Source organism: Labeo rohita, chromosome 7 (genome assembly GCF_022985175.1).
Source record: "Labeo rohita strain BAU-BD-2019 chromosome 7, IGBB_LRoh.1.0, whole genome shotgun sequence".
Lineage (NCBI taxonomy): Eukaryota > Metazoa > Chordata > Actinopteri > Cypriniformes > Cyprinidae > Labeo > Labeo rohita.
Genome location: NC_066875.1, coordinates 25,186,624 through 25,209,555, shown reverse-complemented (window position 1 = coordinate 25,209,555; position 22,932 = coordinate 25,186,624). Strand labels below are relative to the sequence as shown.

Below are 22,932 nucleotides of genomic sequence, written 5' to 3'. Positions count from 1 at the left end.
CATTAACAGTATATAGCGGTATATAACAGTATATATAAGTTATCCCTTATATTTTAGCGTGAAAAATACAAGGTGTGGCGTGAGAGCGTGTGAACTGGTTGAAATGCGTGTGTCTCACGGTGAATGCGTGAGACTTGAGAGCCCTGTATTCCATTAGGATTTACCGGTTTTAAAAAGCCACCAATAGAAGGTGAGAAATTACCAGTAGAGACCAACAGGGTTCATTACAGTTTCCATTGAAACCAATACAAGCAGTGCTGGGGAAAGTTAGTTTTAAAAGTAATGTATTACAATTGTTGCGTTTTTCCCTGGTAAAGTAACTAATTACGTTACTTAGTTACTTTTTATGGGAAGTAATGTGTCACGTTACTTTTGCGTTACTTTTAAAATCTGGGCAGGGCTTGCTTCTTTGTTTTTAATATAAAACAATTTTAATGTAAAAGCCCATTTACACCAAAAGTGAAATGAATTCACCTCAGGCTGAAAGAAATGAAGCAAAAATGTTAGTCTAAAGTAATTTTTGCTCATTAGTATGGTTGTATTGCATCATCGACGGTCAGCAGCAAAGACACTGGTTAATAAAATGGGATTAAATACATAAAGGATTTTTGTTTTATTTAACATATTTAATTATTGCAGGGTTGCGTCATATTCTGAGTTTGCATTTCACTGTTTTTACTCATTTTGAGGAATACTGAATCTGTTTTTTGTGAATGAGATGAATTAATGCATGTTCACATTTAGTCTAGAATACAGTAACATCATGTTTACTTCCAATTTCCCAACAGGAGACTTGTCAATCAATAAATGGGGAAAAAAGTAACTCAGATATTTTCTTAGAAACTCAAAAGTAATGCGTTACTTTACTAGTTACTTGAAAAAAGTAATATTATTATGTACCTCGCATTACTTGTAATGCGTTAAAATCCCATTATAATCAGTAAAACCATAACAAATTGTATGATGGTGTCTATAGTTTTTTTCAGCAGGATTGACTTTAAAAGCAGAAAGTTACCATTTTGGTGACACGTCATGTCCTGCAACAAAATCTAGTTTATTGTAAAAGTAACCAGCTTTCCACTAGTTCTCGCTTCATTATCATATCACTCACTAATGTTCGTTTTTCTGTCAAGACTGGACTTTCAATTGCCTCGTATTGTTTTTTTATGTACCTAACCCTTTTTCTTTTCTTATCTTATCATCTTATCAGTGCCCACCTCCTCCACACACAGAAATCACCACAGTAGTGTAAAATAAAGTGCAGCTTTTTTAATCTCACTATAATACAGGGTTCAGCTGTATGGCTCTTTATCATGACCAGCAGAGTATCAATAAACAATTTTAAAAATCTGTGCAGAAAATTGCTGAATATTAAAACCACACAAGCAAAAAGTCCCTGGAACAACACTGAAAAAATAGTTTGAAAGTTCAGTCTGAACAAAATATATTATGTACAAATATAATGCATTTTAAGTGCACAAACATGGTACAGAGTCACGCTCTGTTAAAATCTTTTTGCAATAAATTATCAGTAGACATAAACATTGACTGACCTCATTCTAAAAGGAAAACAAAAACATTTACAATCAAAGAACAGACAGGTCAGCATGTATCTTTACTGAAAATAAACAATTTCAGAGAAAACCAAAGAGATTGCCACTGCTACAGACGCAACCTACAGCATATCCCTTAATGGATAATGTCACTGCACACTGTCAACAATTCGCCAGCCTACTGGCTCATAGTCGGTATGTTAAATCACAGAAGAGGTGTTTTGAATACCCATCTTGTCTTCGATAATGCTAGAATGTAGTAGCAATGCACTACTGTCTAATGAAGTCCCATGTGACACGTTTACATGTCAATATTTCTATTCATGTGTATCTTTATTTCACCTGTAGTCTATGTCTGAGGAAATACCATTTTTATAATGTCACGATACATCCTTGAAATGTTATCAACTTTATTCTATGAACACTCTCAAAAAATATCCCTGCAGCTACATTTCTGTATTTAATAAAAACTTGTTTAACAAAATTTTTAAAATATTTCTTATACTTTTATAAACAAACTTTTTAATAAATATATTCTTGTTTTTCCTCTTTAAATAGAACTCAATTTAAAAAAAAAAAAAGAAAAGAAAAAAAGTTTCTTTCACAGCAGTGCAGTGAATTATTTCTAGGTAGACGGTCAGGCCTTATGGTAGCCATTTTTGGCTTTTTTTAAGGGTTCAAAGTTCTCATATATAGAGAGTGCAGCTGTGTTCTGGTAAATCAAATCTACATTGTTGCCAGTCCGAGACTTGATGATGTCCATGGCACACTGGTTGAGAAACACATACTGATCCTGCAAAAGTAGAGAATGTAAAAATGTTAGAGAATAAGATTCCCATTATGGCTTACAAAAATCTGACATTTAATGAAGATTTGGTGTGTATAATATATATACACATTATATATTTAAACATATACACTACCAGTCAAAAGTTTTTGAACAGCAAAATATTTAATGTTTTAAAGAAGTCTCTTCTGCTCACCAAACCTGCATTTATTTGATCCGAAGCACAGCAAAAACAGTAAAATGTTGAAATATTTTTACTATTTCAAATAATTGCTTTCTATTTTAATATAATTTAAAATGTAATTTATTCCTGTGATTTCAAAGCTGAATTTTTAGCATCATTACTCTAGTCACATGATCTTTCAGAAATCATTTTAATATTCTGATTTGCTGCTCATAAACATGTATTATTATGTTGAAAACAGCAGAGTTTAATTTTTTCAGGTTTCTTTGATGAATAGAATGTTCACATAAACAACATTTAACAAATAGAATCTTTTGTAACATTATAAATGTCTTTATCATCCCTTTTGATCAAATTAAAGCATCCTTGCTAAATAAAAGCTTTTTTTTTTTCAGATAAATGCTGATCTTTGAATCTTTCTATTCATCACAGAATCCTGAAAAAAAAAAAGTACTCAAATCAGCATATTAGAATGATTTCTGAAGGATCATGTGACACTGAAGACTGGAGTAATAATTTTGAAAATTTAGCTTTGATCACAGGAAAAAGTAACATTTTTAAATATATTCAAAAAGACAACAAATACTTTTAAATTGTAAATATATTTTAAAATTTTACTGTTTTTGCTGTACTTCGGATCAAATAAATGCAGGCTTGGTAAGCAGAAGAGACTTCTTTAAAAAACAAAAATATTACTGTTCAAAAACTTTTGACTGGTAGTATATTTAAAATACACTAACAGTACAAAGAAATTAAAAAATTGGTAATGAATGTACCTCTGTTTGAACCATAAGTGGTCTGTGCATGCGTAAATCGTGGATGATCCCATACACATCCACTACCCCATCCCGCTCAATCTGAAAGATTAACCGATCAATGGCGATGAAGGTTCCCGTCCGGCCCACACCAGCACTGTATTATGAAAACATAAAATGATATAAAAATCAGAATTTGTACGTATATTCTGTATATTGTTTGTATATTCTAGAGTTCAGGAACTACTCAAGTACCTGCAGTGCACAAGTGTGGGTGAATGTCTTGAGTACTGGTCCATGTGTTCTCGGACCAGGTGTCTGAAATTGATGAGAAGCTCAGTGGTCTCAGGAACTCCGTGGTCTGGCCACGCAGTGAAATGGAAGTGTCGAACTGATCGAGTCTCTGCTGTTTTCACCTGTTATAACGGGAATCATTTTTCACAAATACTGGCTTTCTAAAATGTATTATGCTGGTATAATATATATAAATTTTCTATGTTAAATAATATGTGTATAAATAAAATGCATACAAAAGTATGCCCACCAATGAAAAAAAACACTGACAAAAATGTGTACAAATTTATAATAGTTACAGTAGGTTCATGTTTTTAGTCGTGATTTAATGTATGGGTTATTTAGTGTTAGTTCAATTAGCCCCTGGGTCTGTCTGTAATATTAATATAGACTTACATTTTTCACTTCAAAGTCACGTAAAGTCCAGTCTTCCAGTGGGATCTCGGAAATAGTCGTCACTATCAGATTGTTAAAATGTTTTGTCTCTGCTGGCCAGTATTCTTCACATTTTACCTGAGGGAAAAACATTGTGGCAGCATTCACATAAGCTCATTATTAGTTCAATAACTGAGATGAGGTATTACATATGATTACAAAATGCTTTATGAGGATATAAACATTGAATATGTAGTGGTCAAGTGATTTAGGCTTTGAAACCCTGATGCTGATATGTAATGTAATCTGACATGAAAGTTACATTTTATTTAAAGTCTCTGACAAGTGAGATCACAGATAAAGTCAAGCATGATATATACTGTACCCGTCCTTGCTCATTGCATTTGGTGAGCATGACAATAGTGTGCACGTTTTTCTCCCAGATCAGTCTCCAGAAGTCATTGACAGTACAGGGAAGTGGCCCTTGAGCTGCGATAAACTCCTTCTTTGAAGTGTAACCCTGGAAATTCCAAACAGTTAGCGTGACAACTGTGTAAAGAGCTAAATGTCATTTTTTTTGTAATCTTTGCCCTTCTTACCGGCATGTAGCTGGCATTGATGTAGTCATCAAATGGGCTGCTGAGCACAGAGAGCTTGACACGAGATGAATCATCTGTCGAAAACACAAGAACCATCATGAATATGGGCTACGTGTCTAGAGTGGAGGAAACTCAGTGTTGTGTAACTCCACAAAAGAAAACACTTGTAAGTCATGCGGTTCTTACATGGCAGCACATTGTTATAACGATTTTTGGTTTTGTTTTCAGGGGCCAGAGCAACAGTCTTCATCTGATTTATCCCAACTGGCCTTAGATCCTACAAACACAAAGCATTTGTTTCTATGTAAATAATACAAAAAGTGACTTAAACGTTTAGCACATATTTATCAATGATTAGGGAACACAACACAGTCAAAACAAACAAATCAGACACCGCTACTACAGTTTTTGGACCAAAACTAATGGTGACATATTGGTATGGAATCTAGTTGAAATACTTGCAATATCAATTATTATTTAGAATTGATCGGTTGTAAATATACAGAGAAGCCAAAGATATAATCACCTCAAATTCTTCAGCAAATCCACAGAAAGAATCAGCTCTTTGCCTCCTATAGTAAGCCTCATAATCCTCTACCTTTATTGGATTACTCCTATAACATTAAATAACGTATGATGAAATAAAATATATTTAAACTATGCAAGACACCACTGTATTCAATAAATATTTCACATAATAATATTTAAACATATACTTAATAGAAAAACGGTAACGCTTTACAGTAGCATTTTACAATAAGGCTCATTAGTTAACAATAATTAACTACTTTAGTTAACAGGAACTAAGAATAAGCAATACTTCTACACAGCATTTATTAGTCTTAGTTAATATTAATTTCAACATTTACCAATGCATTATTAAAAAGCTGTGCTTGTTAACATTAGTTAATGCACTGTGACGTAACAAACTAACAATGGACAACTGTATTTTCATTAACATTAACAAAGATGAATAAATACTGTAATAAATGTATTGCACATTGTTCATTCATGTTAGCTAATACATTAACTAATGGAACCTTATTGTAAAATGTTACCCACTTTACAATAAGGTTTTATTTGTTAACGTTAACTACATTCGTTAACCTGTACTAACAATGAACAATACTTCATAATCTAAGTTAATGGGTTTTTTGGCCTTTTTGCCTTTATTGTGATGGGACAGATCATTAGCTGACAGGAAGCAAAGTGGGAGACAGAGAAGGGGGCAGGATCGGGATTCCAACTCAGGATGCCCGTAGCGCAACGGCGCTGTATGTCAGCACATTAATATTAATCTTAGCATTTACTAATCAAAAGTTGTATCTGTTAACATTATTTAATGCACTGCGGACTAGAATGAACATGAAAAAGTTAATAAATGCTGTAAAAATATATTGTTCATTGTTAATTCATGTCAGTTAATCATGTTAAAAAATGAGACCTTATTGTGACTTATTATGAGACAATATTTCATGTTCTTTCCAGTTGTATAGTCATAATATTCAGTCAAATAATAAATAAGCATGAAAATTAGTGTGAACAAATATGATTACTTACACTTTGTTTCTGTAAGAAAACAAAACAAAAACATTAAAAGGTTACTTTTTATGGCTCAATATTTCTTTTTTTTATTATTTGTTTTTAATGTGTATTATGCTGCTTTGATGAAATCAACTTGCCTTATAGGGTGGATAGGAACACTAGTAGAATCCTCTTTTCTTTGCTTCCTGTGATATTGAGATCATAAATTTAATTATCTAATTTCCACTATACATATCTTTACACACCAAAGTTTATCCAGATTAGTGTATCCAGATTGAGGGCACACATGCAATGGTAATCTTTAAAGAGTAGTTCAGAGAGTTCCAGAGTAGTTCCAGAGCAAAATGTACAGATTGTACAGAAGAAAGTGTTTTTTTGAGGGAAAGATTTCAGGATCTCTCTCCATATAGTGGACTTCTATGGTACCCGCAAGTTTGAACTTCCAAAATGCAGTTTCAGTGCAGCTTCAAAGGGCTCCAGCCGAGGAAGAAGGGTCTTATCTAGCAAAACGATAGATTATTTTCTAAAAAAAAAAAAAAAAAAAAAAAAAAAAAAAAATTGACAATTTATATACTTTTTAACCTCAAATGCTCATTTTGTCTAGCTCTGCATGAAATCTGTGTATTCCAGTTCATGACAGTTAGGGTAGATCGAAAAACTCTCATCACATTTTCTCCTCCAACTTCAAAATCATCCTACAAAGTGAACATGCAAACGCCCTTTACCAAAAAGGTAAAGCAGTGATGTAGGACGACTTTGAAGTTGGAGAAGAAATGAGATGGGAGTTTTTCAACCTAGCCTAACTGTCTTGAACCGGAATACACGCAGAGATAGACAAAACGAGCATTCGAGGTTAAAAAGTATATAAATTGTAATTTTTTTTTTTGTAGAAAATAAACAATTGTTTCACTAGATAAGACCCTTCATCCTTGGCTGGGATCGTTTAGAGCCTTTTGAAGCTGCATTTAAACTTCATTTTAAAATTCAAACTCGTGGTCGCCATAGAAGTCCACTATATGGAGAGAAATCCTGAAATGTTTTCCTCAAAAAACATAATTTCTTAACGACGAGGAAATGATCAAAGAAAGACATGAACATCTTGGATGACAAGGGGGTGAGTAAATTATCTGTAAATGTTTGTTCTGGAAGTGAACTTCTCCTTTAAAGGGGTCATCGGATGCCCATTTTCCACAAGTTTATATGATTCTTTAGGGTCTTAATGAAAGGTCTGTAATATACTTTGATTAAAAATTCTCAATGGTTTTGTAAAACAACACCTTTTTTACCTTGTCAAAATGAGCTCTGCAAAAATCATCTCATTCTAAGGGGTTGTTCCTTTAAATGCAAATGAGCTCTGCTCGCCCCGCCCCTCTTTTCTCTCTTCTTTAGCCACTAAACTTCCCAACTACCACTTATAAGGAAAGGCGATCGCAAAGATTAATAAAAAAACGCTTATACTCACTTCTGCTGTAAGTGAAGCTGGATCATGAATGATTCACGCGAACATAGCCGGATATATGTAGATCGGGAGGTGCGTTCCTTTCACAAACAAACGTAATCTACTGCATCTTCAGATGTTGGGAGTAAATGACGACCACTATGTTTGTTATTACATCCAGCAACACAACACCTCAATCTCTCAATCGGAGATTCTTGTTTAACTTACATCCCTGCTTCGGCATCGAAACAAGGAAAGTTACTGGACTGTGACAGCTGGTCTGAGGTAAGACGCTCATGTCAATCAACTATTGTGGGAGCGGCCTCTGTCGGTGTGACGCCACACCGACAGGCATCTGAGAATGGCTCGATTTGAAAAAGGGGATATTATTTTTACAGATTCATTAAAAACCACTGCATGGATTTGTATCATTATAGGGTAGATTTGTACATACACTGCCAACACACATTAATGTTCAAACAACATGAAAAAGTGAAGTTTGCATCCGATGACCCCTTTAAATCCTCTTAATCTAACATTTCTATCGCTAACTCTAATTCAAACAATTAAAACACTCCAAACATCAAGAATCATGCATGAAATCTGTAAAATGTCTTACCGTCTACAAACCACAACTCCAGTGATGATTATAACAAAAAGAAAGGCAACACCAACTCCTGCACCTGCTCCTACAATTACCACTGAGAGATGGACAAAGAATAAAGTTAACTCAGAAATGATTTATATAATTTAAGCATACATTCTAGAGATGCAGATGGAAAGATTTTTACGACTACCCAAAATATCACTCTGTGCCCCGCTGGTGCTTGCTTATGTATTACACAAGTCAAGCCAACTCATTAGAAGTAAGTCTAGGGTAAGCAAAGGCATCCAAACGATTTGAGTTTTTGTTACAAAGTCAATAAAAAACTGAACTAAATAAAAATAAAAAAAAAATTAGTTATTCTTCACAATGCAAGATTTCTTAAAGCTAACAACAGGCAGAAGACCAAAAATGTTTGCCCTGAATGAATATGTGCTTGTCAAACAGTAGGCTTTACATTTGATGTATATGCATGCTTTTGAAGAATTCTGGACATCTGAAACACATGCGATTAAGTGCTTTAAATATTAAGAGAAAGTGTCCCCGTCTTTACCTGGGTTCTCTGGCAGTGTGACTGAACTTTGGTAAAACTCAGATGTGGAGTAGTATGAATTAGAAACATCCACTAAATTGTCCTTTATCTCCAGACGAGTGAAAGCAACGACAGCAAAACTGCAACAAAGCCAAACACATAACAGCATAATGCAGAAGACAACAACCAACACAGAAGTGCAGACGATGGAGCTGTGCAAGGCAGCATTAGGAACAAAGAGCAGTAGGTTAGTGATGGAAATAACCATTACATTGTTATAATGAGTTTTAATGTATGCAGCGCTGAAGTTAATTCAAAATATGGGAAGTATACCGACTTACTAGTAAATGCCTTTGGCAACTAGTTCTCCATTTCTGTAACCGTTCCAATTGGTTTCATCACCAATGATGATTGTTTGTGTCTGGACATTTCTAGACCCTGTTTCACCCTGTTTCCTGACAACTGCCAGGAATGTGCTGCACTTCTTTGCTTTCCAGTCCTCATAGGTGTTCAACAGGCATTTATCAACATTGTTACTCTTGTCAAGGCAATCTGCAGAAGGCAAAACCAAAGATTTGACAATCCATTGCATAAGTAAATAAATATTTATTATATTATATATTGATCAGCAAAAAGCAACAACAAATAAAAATGACATACCAATTTTGTTTGAGTAGACAAGCACACCATAATAGAGCACAGGACCGTTTGAGTCATTAAACATGTCCGACTGAATAACCAAAGTAAACTTGTTGTATTGTAGCTCAGATACACTCACTGCTTCTATTTTAGGTACAACAGGTTCTACAAACACACAGACACACACACAAAAAACACAAAATATGTGATATGCTCCCACATACAAACACAAAATAGCAGTAACTCTCCTTACTTGTGATTCCCGTCCTACAGGTTTTCGATTTTACAGTGCTGTTCTTTCCACAACCGAGTGTCCAGACCATGACTTCGTACAGAGTGTTGTATTTGAGTCCAGTGAAGATGTGGTTTAGATTAGAAGTCTGTTCTGAGGTGGAGGAGTTTAGCTTAACTTCAAAGCCCTGCCTATTGCCAGGAGGGGGTCTCCATGAGAGGTTAAGCATTGGAACAGTTAAATCAGGCCCTTTACAGTCCACACTCTCCACTGGAGCTGCATCTGCACACAGTAAAACACACCCAAGTCAATTTTACTTGACTTGTTTCTTTTTGTTGTATCAGCATTTTTAAAGTGGACATGTCTGCACCAGCTGGAAAACTATACATAGAGTACAAAAAATAACAACTGATCGCTGAACGCTGAATTAATTGCTTTTTTCATACAGTTGTTTTAAAACAAATATAACAGTATACTGTATTTGTACTAACCTGTGCATACTTTCAGCCACACAGGATCTCCTTCTGTGTCGTCAGAAGTGCTGCTCTGCACACTGATGTTATAGGGTGTTGAAGGCATCAGATTGTCTATAGTCATGCTGTTAACACCGGTTGTTTTCTTCTCTAAATTGTTGCTGTACACTCTTACTACATATTTTGGGACCCCTTCCACTTTTGCCCAGTGTACAGAGATGCTATTTGTTGCTGTGGAACCAACTTGTAGGTTTTGGACAAGATCAGGCTCTGAAAACAGATGCGGAGGGAGAAGGATGAGAACTTCAGAGGAAACAGCAAAAAAAATAATAATTGTGATAAAGGAACAAATGGAAATTTAAGTCATTATTTACTGACATGCAAGTGATATGGATGGACTACTTTTTGGACATGTTATGGAGCTTAACAGTTCTAGTCCTCATTCACTTTTATTATACAGAAGAAAGGATGACTTTTTTTAATTCATCCTTTGTGTTCCACTGAAGCAATAAAACCATAAAAACTGTTATTTTTTAATCTGTGAATGAACTATTCATTTTTATTTGCCCTGATAAGTGTACTTTCAAAATGCATTTAAAGCCAATTCAGTGTGTAAATTAAATCTTACATACACTACTGTCAAAAAGGTTTGGGGTAGGTCAAATCTTTTACTGTTTCTGAAAAAATCTAAATTTATTTGATCAAAAAAACAGTAACAACTGTAATATTGTGAAATATTCCAATTTAAAGTAACTGTTGTCTATTTAAATATTTTTAAAACGCAATTTCTTCCTGTGATGGCAAATTTCAGCAGCCATTACGCATCTTCAGTGTCACATGATCCATCAGAAATCATTTTAATATGCTCAAAAAATATTTATTATTATTTAACGGTTGAAAACGTTTTTGTGGAAACTGTGACATTTTATTTTTCTGAATAGAAATAATGAATAGAAAGTTTAAAAGTTCATTATAAATGTCGTTAATCTATTGTTGAATTATTGTCTATAAAAAATCTTTTTAGCCCCTAAAATATGTATATCTTGGAATATTATTTCAACGTAACTGGTTTTATCATTTTCCATACTACTAAGTGCTGAACTTACTGGTGGTTACATGAACTCTGACAGATTCACTCTGGAAACCCATCGGGCCTACAGTAGCCAAAGAAACATTATAGGATGTTCCAGATTGCAAGCCGTCCAAAAGGAAAGTATTATTATCAGTGAGATTTGGACCGGTGTTATAGCTGGGCCAATAGGTCAGGCTGTAGTTGAAGCTTCCATTTGTCATGCCCTCAGCTTTATCCCATTGAAACAACACTGACTGAGTGTTCTTCAACAATATTGTAACATTTCCTGTCTGTTTGGAACTGGAAAAGAGACAATTAGAATCTATAAACACTACGGTCCACTATGGTGCATGCTTACTAAGTCTGCCATGTGATTTCCTAACTATAGTTTGGAGTTGAATACTCACAAGTGGCCATTTTTACTGAATCAGATGTTTCCCGGAAATCTGCTTTGACAGTTGTGAGTGTGACCATGAAGACAGTTGCTGCTTTGAGTTGACTGAAGGTGTGATTTTGTTCAGTGAAATTAAGAACTACAGAGCTGCTCCATCCTTCACTGCTGATGTTCAGAATGTACATGTCCACCCCACCAACAGGATGGTCCCAAGTCACCAAGACCGAGTCATTAGAGCCTTGATTATCTAGTTTGGGAATCACTGTTGAGGGCTCTTTGGAGAAAAGAGAGAGAGAAAAAGAAAGTAAAATGGCATTTCAAGCGCAATAATTAATTTGGATCAAAAGAGGATTTGTGTTTGCGTTTCCTTGATGAAGTATGTTCAAGTTCAAGTTCCTTTTTATTGTCATTCAGCCCTGACAAGTGAGAATGAAATTATGTTTCTCACACATGTCCTGGCATAACATTCATATAAAGGGATTATATACAATATACAATATATAAACAAGTCAATTATGAGTATATAAGTCAGGGTCAGAAATTAACTTTTCCATTAAGAGGCAAATATTTGCCCGGGGCATTTTTTACATTTGTGAGGGCAATTTTTTAAACACCTTATTTTTTATAAACACCTTATTATTATTATAAAAAAAAAAATGTTGTTTTTAAATGTCAAATACTTAAATTTACCCAATTATTTTAATATTTTAAAATGTTGTCAATAACAATAGACTGTTTAAAATTGTATCTGAATTATGTATTTAAAAAACAGGAGCTCATAGGGCTGCAATGTTAAGACAAAAATCATTATTGTAGATTATTGCCCTTTACATTGTAATAATGATTATTATTATTGACATAGAAAACAATATAAAACATTTTTGTTTCATTTTGGGGACATCACATTCTGGCTTCACAGACAAACATGTCGATCCATGAGGTAAGCCAAGCCTAGCACAAGTTATGCAAAAACTCTGTTATAATGACTGAAGCTACAAAAAAAAAAAAATCTTTTATTTACATCGTGTCTGCACTGTGTTGTTTATGATGAGGGATTTCGCAAGTGTGCACACTCATCAACAGCTCCAGCATTTTCAACACTGACTAATCTAAGTGCCTCTGATTGGCCAATGCATTCTTAAGTTCAACAGAAACATGTTTGATTGGTTATGAAGCTCAACATTGCACAAAAACAGTGAGTAAAAGCATTCTGATGCAGTTTGAGCAAATCTAAATGTAATTCCGCAAATTGACACTTTTCATTGATTTTCACATTTCATTATAATCGCGACAGCCGTAATACATTAGTTGTGCAAGGGCGTTTTTTGCCCTTTTGTCTCAAATTTACGGGGCATTTTTGTTCATTTTGGTGGCATTTTTGCCACAAGCCCTTGTTAATTTATGACCCTGATATGAGTATGTGTGGAAATACATACTTGTAAAGAAGAAGACGTTCACTGGTTCTCCCAGAATGTTGCAGGCCAAACTATATAGACTGAACTGGCACAGGGTGCCAGGCTGCAAGCCTGACACTGTGATGTTTTCAGAGAAAGTCAAGAAGTTACTACTGTTTATTGTGCAGTTGGACACAACTACTTGGTAGGAAAAGCCATTGTGGTGCCCCTGAGGACGGGACCAGCTCAGCTTCACAGCAGAAACATTCAGAGCCTCATGTTTTACAGGAACTGAAACTGGAAATGGCTCTGGAAAACAAATGTACATGTGACTGTAAAGCATATGTGATAACATGATATATGTAGCAAATATGTATTAACTACTGTGTTGTCATATGCAGTTTGATTACTTACTACTGCAGGCACTTATAATCTGTGGATCAGACTTGGTGCCACCAGCTGTCTGTGTGATAATGCTGATATTGTATTGACTGGCCGACCACAGTGATAGCAGCTGTGCTCTGGTGTTACTCACAGTCTTCTCTACAACCTGTGCCATTAGGGTGTTTGAAGGCGAGTAGGTAGGAGTATCCAGACTGCTGAACATCCTGCTGCTGCCAGCTCAGAGTTATACTGGTCTCACTGTATCCATCCACACTCAGATTAGTTACGGCAGTAGGATCTGAAAAACATTCACAAAACACAAACAAACAAAACAAAAAAACAACACATACACATCAGCAATGTTCTGTTTAAAAATTGGCCACACAGCACCAAGGGTCCTATTCACTAACTAACATTCTTAAAGGGATAGTTCATCCAAAAAATTACATTTCTGTCATTATTTATTTACCCTCATGTTGTTCCAAACTCGTAAGACTTTTATTCTGCTTTGGAACTAAAATGAAGATATTCTCATATACTGATATTTTGTTCATTCATTGCAATCAAAATTTTCACGCTTCAAAAAGATGAATCTATGAAGATATGAATCGAGCTTAATCCAAGCCTTCTGAAAGGACGTGATCACTTAATAGACGTCATTTAGGCTTTTATTCACATATAAACATTGATCAACACATACATACACATGAGTACATCAAATTTGGTAAATTACATCTTTTTGGTTCTCATGCATAAGACAAGCACAACACTAAGTTAAATCATAATATATATGGACAAAATAATGAGAGAATATTAAATATAGCTTTATTTGAGTTTTGAAGATGAACAAAGATCTTACGAATTTGGAATGACAGGTAAGTAAAATATGTATGAAATTTAAATTTTGGGGTGAACTAATTATTTTCAAGAATCAAGAACCAGTGATTTTAATTCTATATGTGACCCTGGACCACAAAACCAGTCAAAAGGTTCATTTTTTTGAAACTGAGATTTATACATCATCTGAATAAGCTTTCCATTCATGTGTTGTTTGTTAGGATAGGACAATATTTGGTCAAGATATAACTATTTGAAATTCTGAAATCTATTTATTGTAGAAATTGTTACGGTATATACAGTAGTCAATATTTGAAGTTGATCAAAAAAAGTTCATTAAAGTTGTCCTAATGTTGACTACTGTATATATAGATTTATGGTAGGAAATTTACTAAATATCTTCATTAAACATGATCTTCACTTAACATCCTAATGATTTTTGACAAAGGGAAAAAAAAAAAAAAAAATCGATAATTTTGACCCATACAATGTATTGTTGGCTATTGCTACAAATATACCTGTGCTACTTATAACTGGTTTTGCCTGCACACAGACATTACTTTCTATTTCAGCAATGCAACATTACAATCATCCACGATATGAAATGAATTTCAACCACTATATGAAATTAAATTACCCGTCTACAGTAAGCTACATGGATAAAAAGTTGTGCATTGCTTACTTGTATATGTAGTGAGATACTGAGGGGAGCTGAAATATCCCATTGCACCCACAGTCCATACAGTGATGTTGTACTGGACGCCTGCACTGAGTCCCGTCAGAGAGCTGTAGTTTTGGCTGCAGTTCAGCACGCTGTTGCTGTACGACAACTGGAAGTAGTGTGATACTAAGTTCATGTTGAGTGGTCGTCCCCAGCTGATGTTCAGTGAGTTTGTACTTCGCACTGTCACAAACTCCCCAGGAGGAGTAGGAACTGGAATGACAACAATATAAAATCACAGCTGTGATACACACACAGGCATACAGCACCACCTACAGGCCACAATGTGACATTCTCACATACAGTTGAAATCAAAAGTTTACACTTTGCAGAATGTGCAAAATTAAAATTATTTAACCAAAATAAGAGGGATCACACAAAATGCATGTTATTTTTTATTTAGTACTGATCTGAATAATACATTTCACATAAAAAACGTTATGTCAAATAATAGTTGAATTTATAACAATGACTGTATGATTTTGAGATCCATCTTTTCACATTGAGGACCCTTAAAATACAGTCATTGTTGGAATGGGTTCATATACACAAAAATTCTGAAAAACCAAAGAATTTGTGGGGCCTAAAGGATTTTTCTGAAGAACAGTGGGCAGTTTAACTGTTCAGTACTAACAAGGGACTATCACTATACAACTATCACTATCACACAGGAAAAGGAAAGAAAATGAAAGGATGTGACGTGTGGCCAAGTATGGTGTCCCATACTTGGAATTTCTGCATTTAACCATTCCAAGTGCACACACACAGCAGTGAGCAGTGAACAAACACGCACACTGTGAACACACACCCGGAGCAGTGGGCGGCAGGTTCGGTGCCTTTCTCACGGGACTTACCTCAGTTGCGGTATTAAGGGTGGAAAGAGTGCTGAATATTCACTCCCCCCCACCTATAATCCCTGCCCACGACCTTTGGGTTACAAGTCCGACTCTCTAACCATTAGGCCACAACTGATCCACACAGCTGTGGATCATTCAGGTAACAAGACAGTATTAATAATCAAGTCAATGGTCATTTTCATAAATTCAACTATTATTTTCTCTTGTGGACTATATGTAAACATCTTTTATGTGAAATATCTTATTCTGGTCAGTACTAAATAAAAAAATAACATGCATTTTGTATGATCCCTCTTATTTTGGTAAAATAATTAACATTTTGCAGATTCTGCAAGGTGTATGTAAGCTTTTGACTTGAACTGTACTCACATGTTATAAAATTATGAAATCTATTAATAGTTTTATAAATGTTTGCAGCTGTAACACAAACAGCTAATGGTGACTACATAATACCCAAAACTCAAACGTTTACTTTTTAAAACGTCAAACCATTAATAACGTATTGTGCAAACGTATAAGGAAACTTACGCAATGTTGCAAAACACACACTTAAGTACTACTATCAGTATAATATGCCTGGTTAAAGCAGATTAGTCAGCTCTTTGTTTCTGAAAGCAAATGTCTTCTTCCTTTTCCCACACTCAAACTGCATGCAAATCAGCATATTTTGATACACTGCGTAATGTGTGTTTTATTTGTGTGTAATGCTTGTACGTAAATAATTCCAAGTGTGTATGTTTGTTTTGAGGTGTGTGAGGGGTCTTACAGGTGGCATTGGATACACTATCGCTGTCCTGCTTTATGGGTCCACTGTTACTTGTGACAATGACATTGTACAGAGTTCCAGGTAGCAGGTCTGAGAACACCACAGTTGATGCATTCGTTCGGTTTTCCATCTTCAAAACTGTTCCGTTGAACAGGATTTTGACGTTGTAGAGAGTCACAATGCCAGCTGGTGGTTTCCACTCCACTGTCATACTCTGAATAGTGCCAACTGCAGAAATATTGGATGCTTTACCAAGCCCTGATAATAACAAATTATAGAGGGGGAAAAAGAGGATTACTACTCAACATCACAATCCAACAGACAAAACGGTCAGCAAAACAGACAGAGAGTTTTGATATAACGCCATTCAGTGGGCAGCAGTATAATTGGAGCAAGTGACTGAATAATGTGATTTGTGATACCTGTATATGCAGAGATGGCTACTGAGTCAGAGCTCAAGCCATTTGCTACAGTTTGCACCGTGAAGGTGTAGCTGCTCCCTGGGATCAGGTCAGTGACATTTGCGGTCTCACTGCTACTCTGTATCCATCGTTCCCTATTTACACTCACATTATACAGATATGAAGATTTGTAGTCACTCTGACGAGACCATGAAAGGCGCATATCAGTGGTACCGACCGGAGAGGCCGTTAAATTAGTCACTTGCAGTGGCTCTGAAAGAGAATGCCCACAATTATATTCTGCACTTACATATTAATGTGTGTGAATTAGACAAAAAAGCAAAGACTAAAGACCTTAGTCAAGGTAGAAGACAAACTGAATTAAAGGTGAATGAGATCAAGACTCTGAGAGATAGAATTACTGTCTTTACAGTGGTGTGAACTGTATAAAGTTTCTAGATCACATGTAATTTCCACAACTCACAACCTTCAAAACTGTTTTAGATGTTTTAGTTAGTTGAACAATTGGCTTGTTGTTAAACAACGGCATAATCGATTGCACACACAGCCTTGTTTTCTTACTGCCAAAAATGAAATATGGTGCTGCCAAGATTATATTAATATTAATATTCTGGATTACACGAATAAAGTAATTATTGTAATGTTGTGGGCTTAAAGACAACAAATGGCAGATAAAATCGTATACTTTTTTGTCTAAAATTAAGAAATGCAATACAAAACAACAAAAACTACAAACATTTTAAATGCTACAAGTGAACTGAGGCATTTCAACATTATAATGTGTAGTAGAAAATAATAGATATTCATTTTGAGATGTACTATACTACATTTCACCACTAATAAATTATTAATGATCAACTTGAAGCAAGCTTTAAATGAGGGGGGGAAATCAATATGCAAAAATAAGATAAGCAGGCACAAATAAGCATGCACACATCATTTCCCAGGATCATCAATATATATGGCAAATATATATGGCAAATATATATAAAAAAACAGTAATATCGACAAATAACCAATACGGTACCAATATTTTTGCACTTTCATAGTATTAGCCATATATTAAAAAGGTTACCACTTACTGTACACTTACTAGTTTTTGAACAGTAAGATTTTTACAGTAAGCCTCTTCTGCTCACCAAGCCTGCATTTATTTGATCCAAAGTACAGAAAAAAAACAGTACAATTTTTAAATATTTTACTATTTAAAATAACTGACTTCGATCGGAATAAATATTAAAATATTATTTATTCCTGTGACTTCAAAGCAGAATTTAGCATCATTACTCCAGTCACATGATCCTTCAGAAATTATTCTAATATTCTGATTTGCTGCTCAAAAAACACTTATTATTACCATGGTGAAAAGAGCTGAGTAGATTTTTTTCAGGTTTCTTTGATGAATAGAAAGTTCAAACGAAAAGCATTTATCTGAAATAGAATCTTTTGTAACATTATAAATGTCTTTATCATCACTTTTGATCAATTTAAAGCATCCTTGCTAAATGAAAGTTAATATTTCTATAATTTATTTCCCCCCAAAAATACTGACTCTTGAAAATACTGAAGCTTTTGAATGATATAGTGTACAATGTCACAAAGCTTTTTATTTCATATAAATGCTGATCTTTGGATCTATTCATCAAAGAATCCTGAAAAAAAAAAATTATTCTGTATTCAAGTATTGATAATAATATTAAATGTTTCTTGAAAAACAGCATATTAGAATGATTTCTGAAGGATCATGTGACACTGAAGACTGGAGTAATGATGCTGAAAATCTACATTTGATCACAGGAATAAACTACATTTTAAAATATATTCAAATAGAAAACACTCATTTTAAATAGTAAAAGTATTTCAAAATTGTATCGTTTTTGCTGTACATTGGATCAAATAATTGCAGACTTGGTGAGCAGAAGAGACTTCTTTAAAAATAATTTTTAAAACTTTTGACTGGTAGTGTATACATACAAATTTGTTTAGCTTATACAACACTTGCATGCATACAGAGGAATAGCAGCACTGTAACATTAAAACATAATGCAAAATTCACATTACATGCCTAAAAAAATCCTGATTACACAAAACAAACATTTTACTGTATGACAGTACATGTACAGTGTGGAGAGAGATGTGTAGTATTTACACTCACTGGTATTACACTGTATGATCTGTGAGGGTCCAAATATGTTGGCAGCTATTATGAGTGCTCTGACGCTGCAATTATACTGAGTCCCAGGCTGCAACTGAGTAATCAGATAATTGCTGGATGTGGTACTGAGATTCTGATCAGGTGAAGTGATGTTGACACTGTAAGAGAACAGGCTGAAGATCCCATTAGGGGGGAGCCAGGTCAGATTGACTGAATTGATGCTGACAGCAGAAACTGACAGATTTTGCACTGCATTAGGAACTGTGGAAACATGAAGATGTAAAAATACACTGTAAATCTAACTGTAGACTTAATTTGTATTTACTGTTGACAGCTTAAGGTAAATGCATGCTGTGCTGGGTGCTTTACAGTACCTGTATATGAACTGAGGTTTACATATGAGCTCCTGAGATCTTTTACTCCTACGGTGACCACAGTGATGTCGTACTGACTGCCAGGTAATAAATTTGTGAGCATCACATTTAAAGAGCTTGTTTGATTCAAAGTTTGGCTGACCCCTGATTGGTTAGATCTATACGACACTTCATAGGACACACTGACTCCTTCCATTGATAAGGGCTTAAACCACGCCAAAGAAATAGATACATCCGTCTGACTGCTCGCTCGGACAGCTTCAGGCGGATTAGGCTCTAAAGGGAAATATCACACACAAATACATGATGGTCCTCCAGATGTAATACATGGATTAAGGTTGTGTTTGATGTCATGGTGACAAGATGGAGAAACGTGAAGCTTTTCTAACTCACTAGTGGCAACCAGCACTGTGTTAGAGATGTTCTTTAGGACTCCACTGACGGTGGTCACAGTGAGGTTGAAAACACGTCCTGCCGTGAGGTTACCGATGACTGAAGAGTTGGCGGGGCTGTTTTGGATTAAGGATGTGTTCAGCTCGGCACTAGATATGTTCACCGTATATAACTCCACATAACCAAGAGGGACTGCCCAGCCCACGGTCAAACTACTGTTACTGGAATTCACCACAGTGATATTCTCCACTTGTGCTGGACCTACACACAGGTAATGAGACCTTCATTAATATACAATGTTACTGTTCAAAAGTTTGGGGTCAATAGTTTTTTGTTTTTTTTTCCAAAAAGGATGCATGAATTGATCAACAAGTAAAGACACTTGTAATGTTTCAAAGAAATGCTGATCTTTTTAATTTTCTATGCAACACTGATAATGAAAAAAAGCATATTAGAATGATTTCTGAAGGATCATGTGACACTGAAGACTGGAGTAATGCATGCTTTCCATCACAGGAATAAACACATTTTAAAATATATTAAAATAGGAAACTATTATTTTAAATGTTAATAATATTTCACAATATTACTGTTTTACTGTATTTATAAATGCAGCCTTGGTAGAAACATCTTACTGACCCCAAACATTTGAACCTTAAATGTAAAAGTAAACACACACAAAACTTCAAATTTACTCAATTCAATTTAAATTGAATTAAATTTACTCCACAATACAATAGACCAATTCAGTGTTTGCAAACAGTGATGATGTTTTTTTGTGGGCGGAGCTTATCTGGTGGCAGTAAATGACAGTTTTCAAGTAGCGGTCTATGGAAGCCATGGAATAAAAGAAAAAATTGAGTTTATATTTAAAAATTGAGACTTCATTCTCACAATTCCGAGATTATATCTTAATTCTGATAAGAAAAAGCAACTCATCATTCTCTCTTTTCCACTCGGCTCAGAATCATGAGCTTATATCCCACACTTTTGTTTTTTTTTCCCCCTCAGAATTGACAAACTTGCTATTGTTGAGTTAAATTGAGTTATGAAGTCGAAAACTAAAATATATATAATATATATAAGTTCAAATGCAAAAGCCTCTAAATCCATCTGACGTATTTCTTTAAAATGAGCATTTCTTTCTGGCTACTTTGTATAGGTTTCTATGTAAGTACTGGTACTTCTGATTGGGCTGAGGCTGGAATTTAGTGAGTCTGAAGTAAAAGTATTTGATGGACGTATGAAAAGTATTTTATGGACTTGCATATGTAAATATTATGTAGACAAATTGTTTAAATCCAATTTATGCTTTAAAAATAGATCCATAATCTGTCCGTTTAAACATCTGCGTTTAGCTTCAAATGGAGTCTTTGATGACAGTATTCTATAAAAATTATTTGCATTTCAATTCTGACATCCAAAAGCACAACAATACATTTTTTCTCTTGTTCCATGGATTTTACCCATTTCCCTCCACTTGTTACCAGTGTTTTTCTGCCACCACAATGCGCACAGCTGATGTAACTGTGACGTCTACTCCAAATTGGTCTATAAAGACACCTTTAAACCCCATATTCTCTTCTGTCTACAGTACTTACTTGTGTTTTGGGATATCTGGGCAGCACGCCCCTCAGTGCAGTTATCAGAGGCCACTGAGGTGACGCTGAAGGCGTATTTGGTGCCAGGTGCAAGTTGTGAGATTTGTATGAAGGTTTGGTTAGTAGTGAGCAGGTTTTCACCCCAAGCTATTCTATAATACAGGCTAATGCCACTTGGAAGTATCCAGCTCAGGTTCACTGAGCTCACAGTGATGGAGTGCACGGACAGGTTACTAACAGACTCAGGGCCTGTTAGTGCAAGAGAGTGGACATGGACATGTGTGAGTGTGAGACATGGACAAGTGGACATGGACACCCGAAAATGAAAATTCTGTCATTATTTACACAAAGAGACGTTGAGCAGAATATTTAAGCTGCCTTTGCCATACAATGAAAGTGGATGGTTACTAATGGCTATCAGTCTCCAAAAAGGAAAAGTTCTTTTTTTAGTTTGTGCATGAACATCTTGCAGTATGATTTGTAGCAATCAGTGAGATCACATGCAAGAACTAATGAATTCACTGAATTCATTGAATTAATGGACAATATTTGAATATGCATATGCACAAGTGAGAAGGAAGCGTTTCAATGAAAGGGAAAACATCAACATTTCTAAAGTTTTGGTTGAATCCTTACACAAAGCTATCACACTGTATGATTTTAAAAGTCTTGTGCTTTTTGTGTCCTTTCTAAAACTCGCTACACTCTGGTCATCATTCATTTTATTGTATGGAAAAATGCCCTGTAGATTCTGTATGCAGTTGAGGTCAAAAATTTGCAGAATCTGCAAAAAGGTAACTATTTTACCAACTATTTTGGTAAAATAATTTACATTTTGCAGATTCTGCATGGTGTATGTATACCTTTGACCTCAACTGTATATCGTATTTTGTGATTAAATGAACAAAGAAAGCCATATAAGTAGGAGAAATCGGTGCGCCTAGCGTTCTGCGCATGTTTTAGGCGCGATATGTGAACGGCCCCTAAATGATGACAGAATTTTCATTTATAAATGAAGGTTTTCTTTAATGCAACTGCCTGTACATGTACACATTCATGTTTTTAGAAACAATATCACAACATAAATTATTCAACATCTGCTCTATGAAAAGAATGGTGTTGTTTCAGTTCTCTAAAACACTGTGTCCAAATATCTTTTCATTTTAAGTTACTGACACGTTATAAAGTAAAGATTTTTTTTCATTGATTGTGGTTGGCTAGGACTTACGGAGAGTAAAAGACTGATTGGTCAGTGGTATCTGGCCCGTCCAGTTCAGATACACTGAGGTGGAGTTGAGCTGCGTGATAGTCAGATTGCTGGAAGTGTCTGTTGTGCAAGTAGAGAAATATTAAGTGAGTGACTGAAAAAATGAGAAAAGTGCATGAAAGGGTGATATGGTGAATGTGATTTAGGGTGAAGAAATATCATTTTCCTCCTTTCTGAGCAATAGTAGTGGCTTTAAAGGAGACATCGGATGCCCCATTTTTCACAAGTTGATATGATTCTTTAGGGTCTTCATAAAATGTCTGCAAAGTACTTCGGTTAAAATTC

The 22,932-nt window shown here is 35.0% G+C and overlaps 1 protein-coding gene across 1 annotated transcript in view; it reads right to left on the bottom strand.

Annotated features, from left to right (window-relative positions):
- Positions 1-1,254: 1,254 nt before the first annotated feature.
- ptprja (protein tyrosine phosphatase receptor type Ja) overlaps positions 1,255-22,932 on the bottom strand; it is a 33,473-nt gene continuing 11,795 nt past the window's right edge. The window contains 29 exon segments of the mRNA XM_051114880.1: positions 1,255-2,346; positions 3,301-3,436; positions 3,535-3,695; positions 3,970-4,086; positions 4,334-4,468; positions 4,548-4,621; positions 4,734-4,824; positions 5,074-5,161; positions 6,108-6,116; positions 6,230-6,277; positions 8,150-8,231; positions 8,688-8,806; positions 9,008-9,218; positions 9,327-9,470; positions 9,559-9,819; positions 10,029-10,280; positions 11,117-11,404; positions 11,490-11,750; positions 12,913-13,179; positions 13,285-13,417; positions 13,419-13,552; positions 14,774-15,025; positions 16,436-16,693; positions 16,858-17,109; positions 19,013-19,273; positions 19,387-19,662; positions 19,780-20,040; positions 21,381-21,629; positions 22,609-22,707. Coding sequence (XP_050970837.1) covers positions 2,191-2,346; positions 3,301-3,436; positions 3,535-3,695; positions 3,970-4,086; positions 4,334-4,468; positions 4,548-4,621; positions 4,734-4,824; positions 5,074-5,161; positions 6,108-6,116; positions 6,230-6,277; positions 8,150-8,231; positions 8,688-8,806; positions 9,008-9,218; positions 9,327-9,470; positions 9,559-9,819; positions 10,029-10,280; positions 11,117-11,404; positions 11,490-11,750; positions 12,913-13,179; positions 13,285-13,417; positions 13,419-13,552; positions 14,774-15,025; positions 16,436-16,693; positions 16,858-17,109; positions 19,013-19,273; positions 19,387-19,662; positions 19,780-20,040; positions 21,381-21,629; positions 22,609-22,707 — 5,075 coding nt within the window. The 3' untranslated portion in view covers positions 1,255-2,190.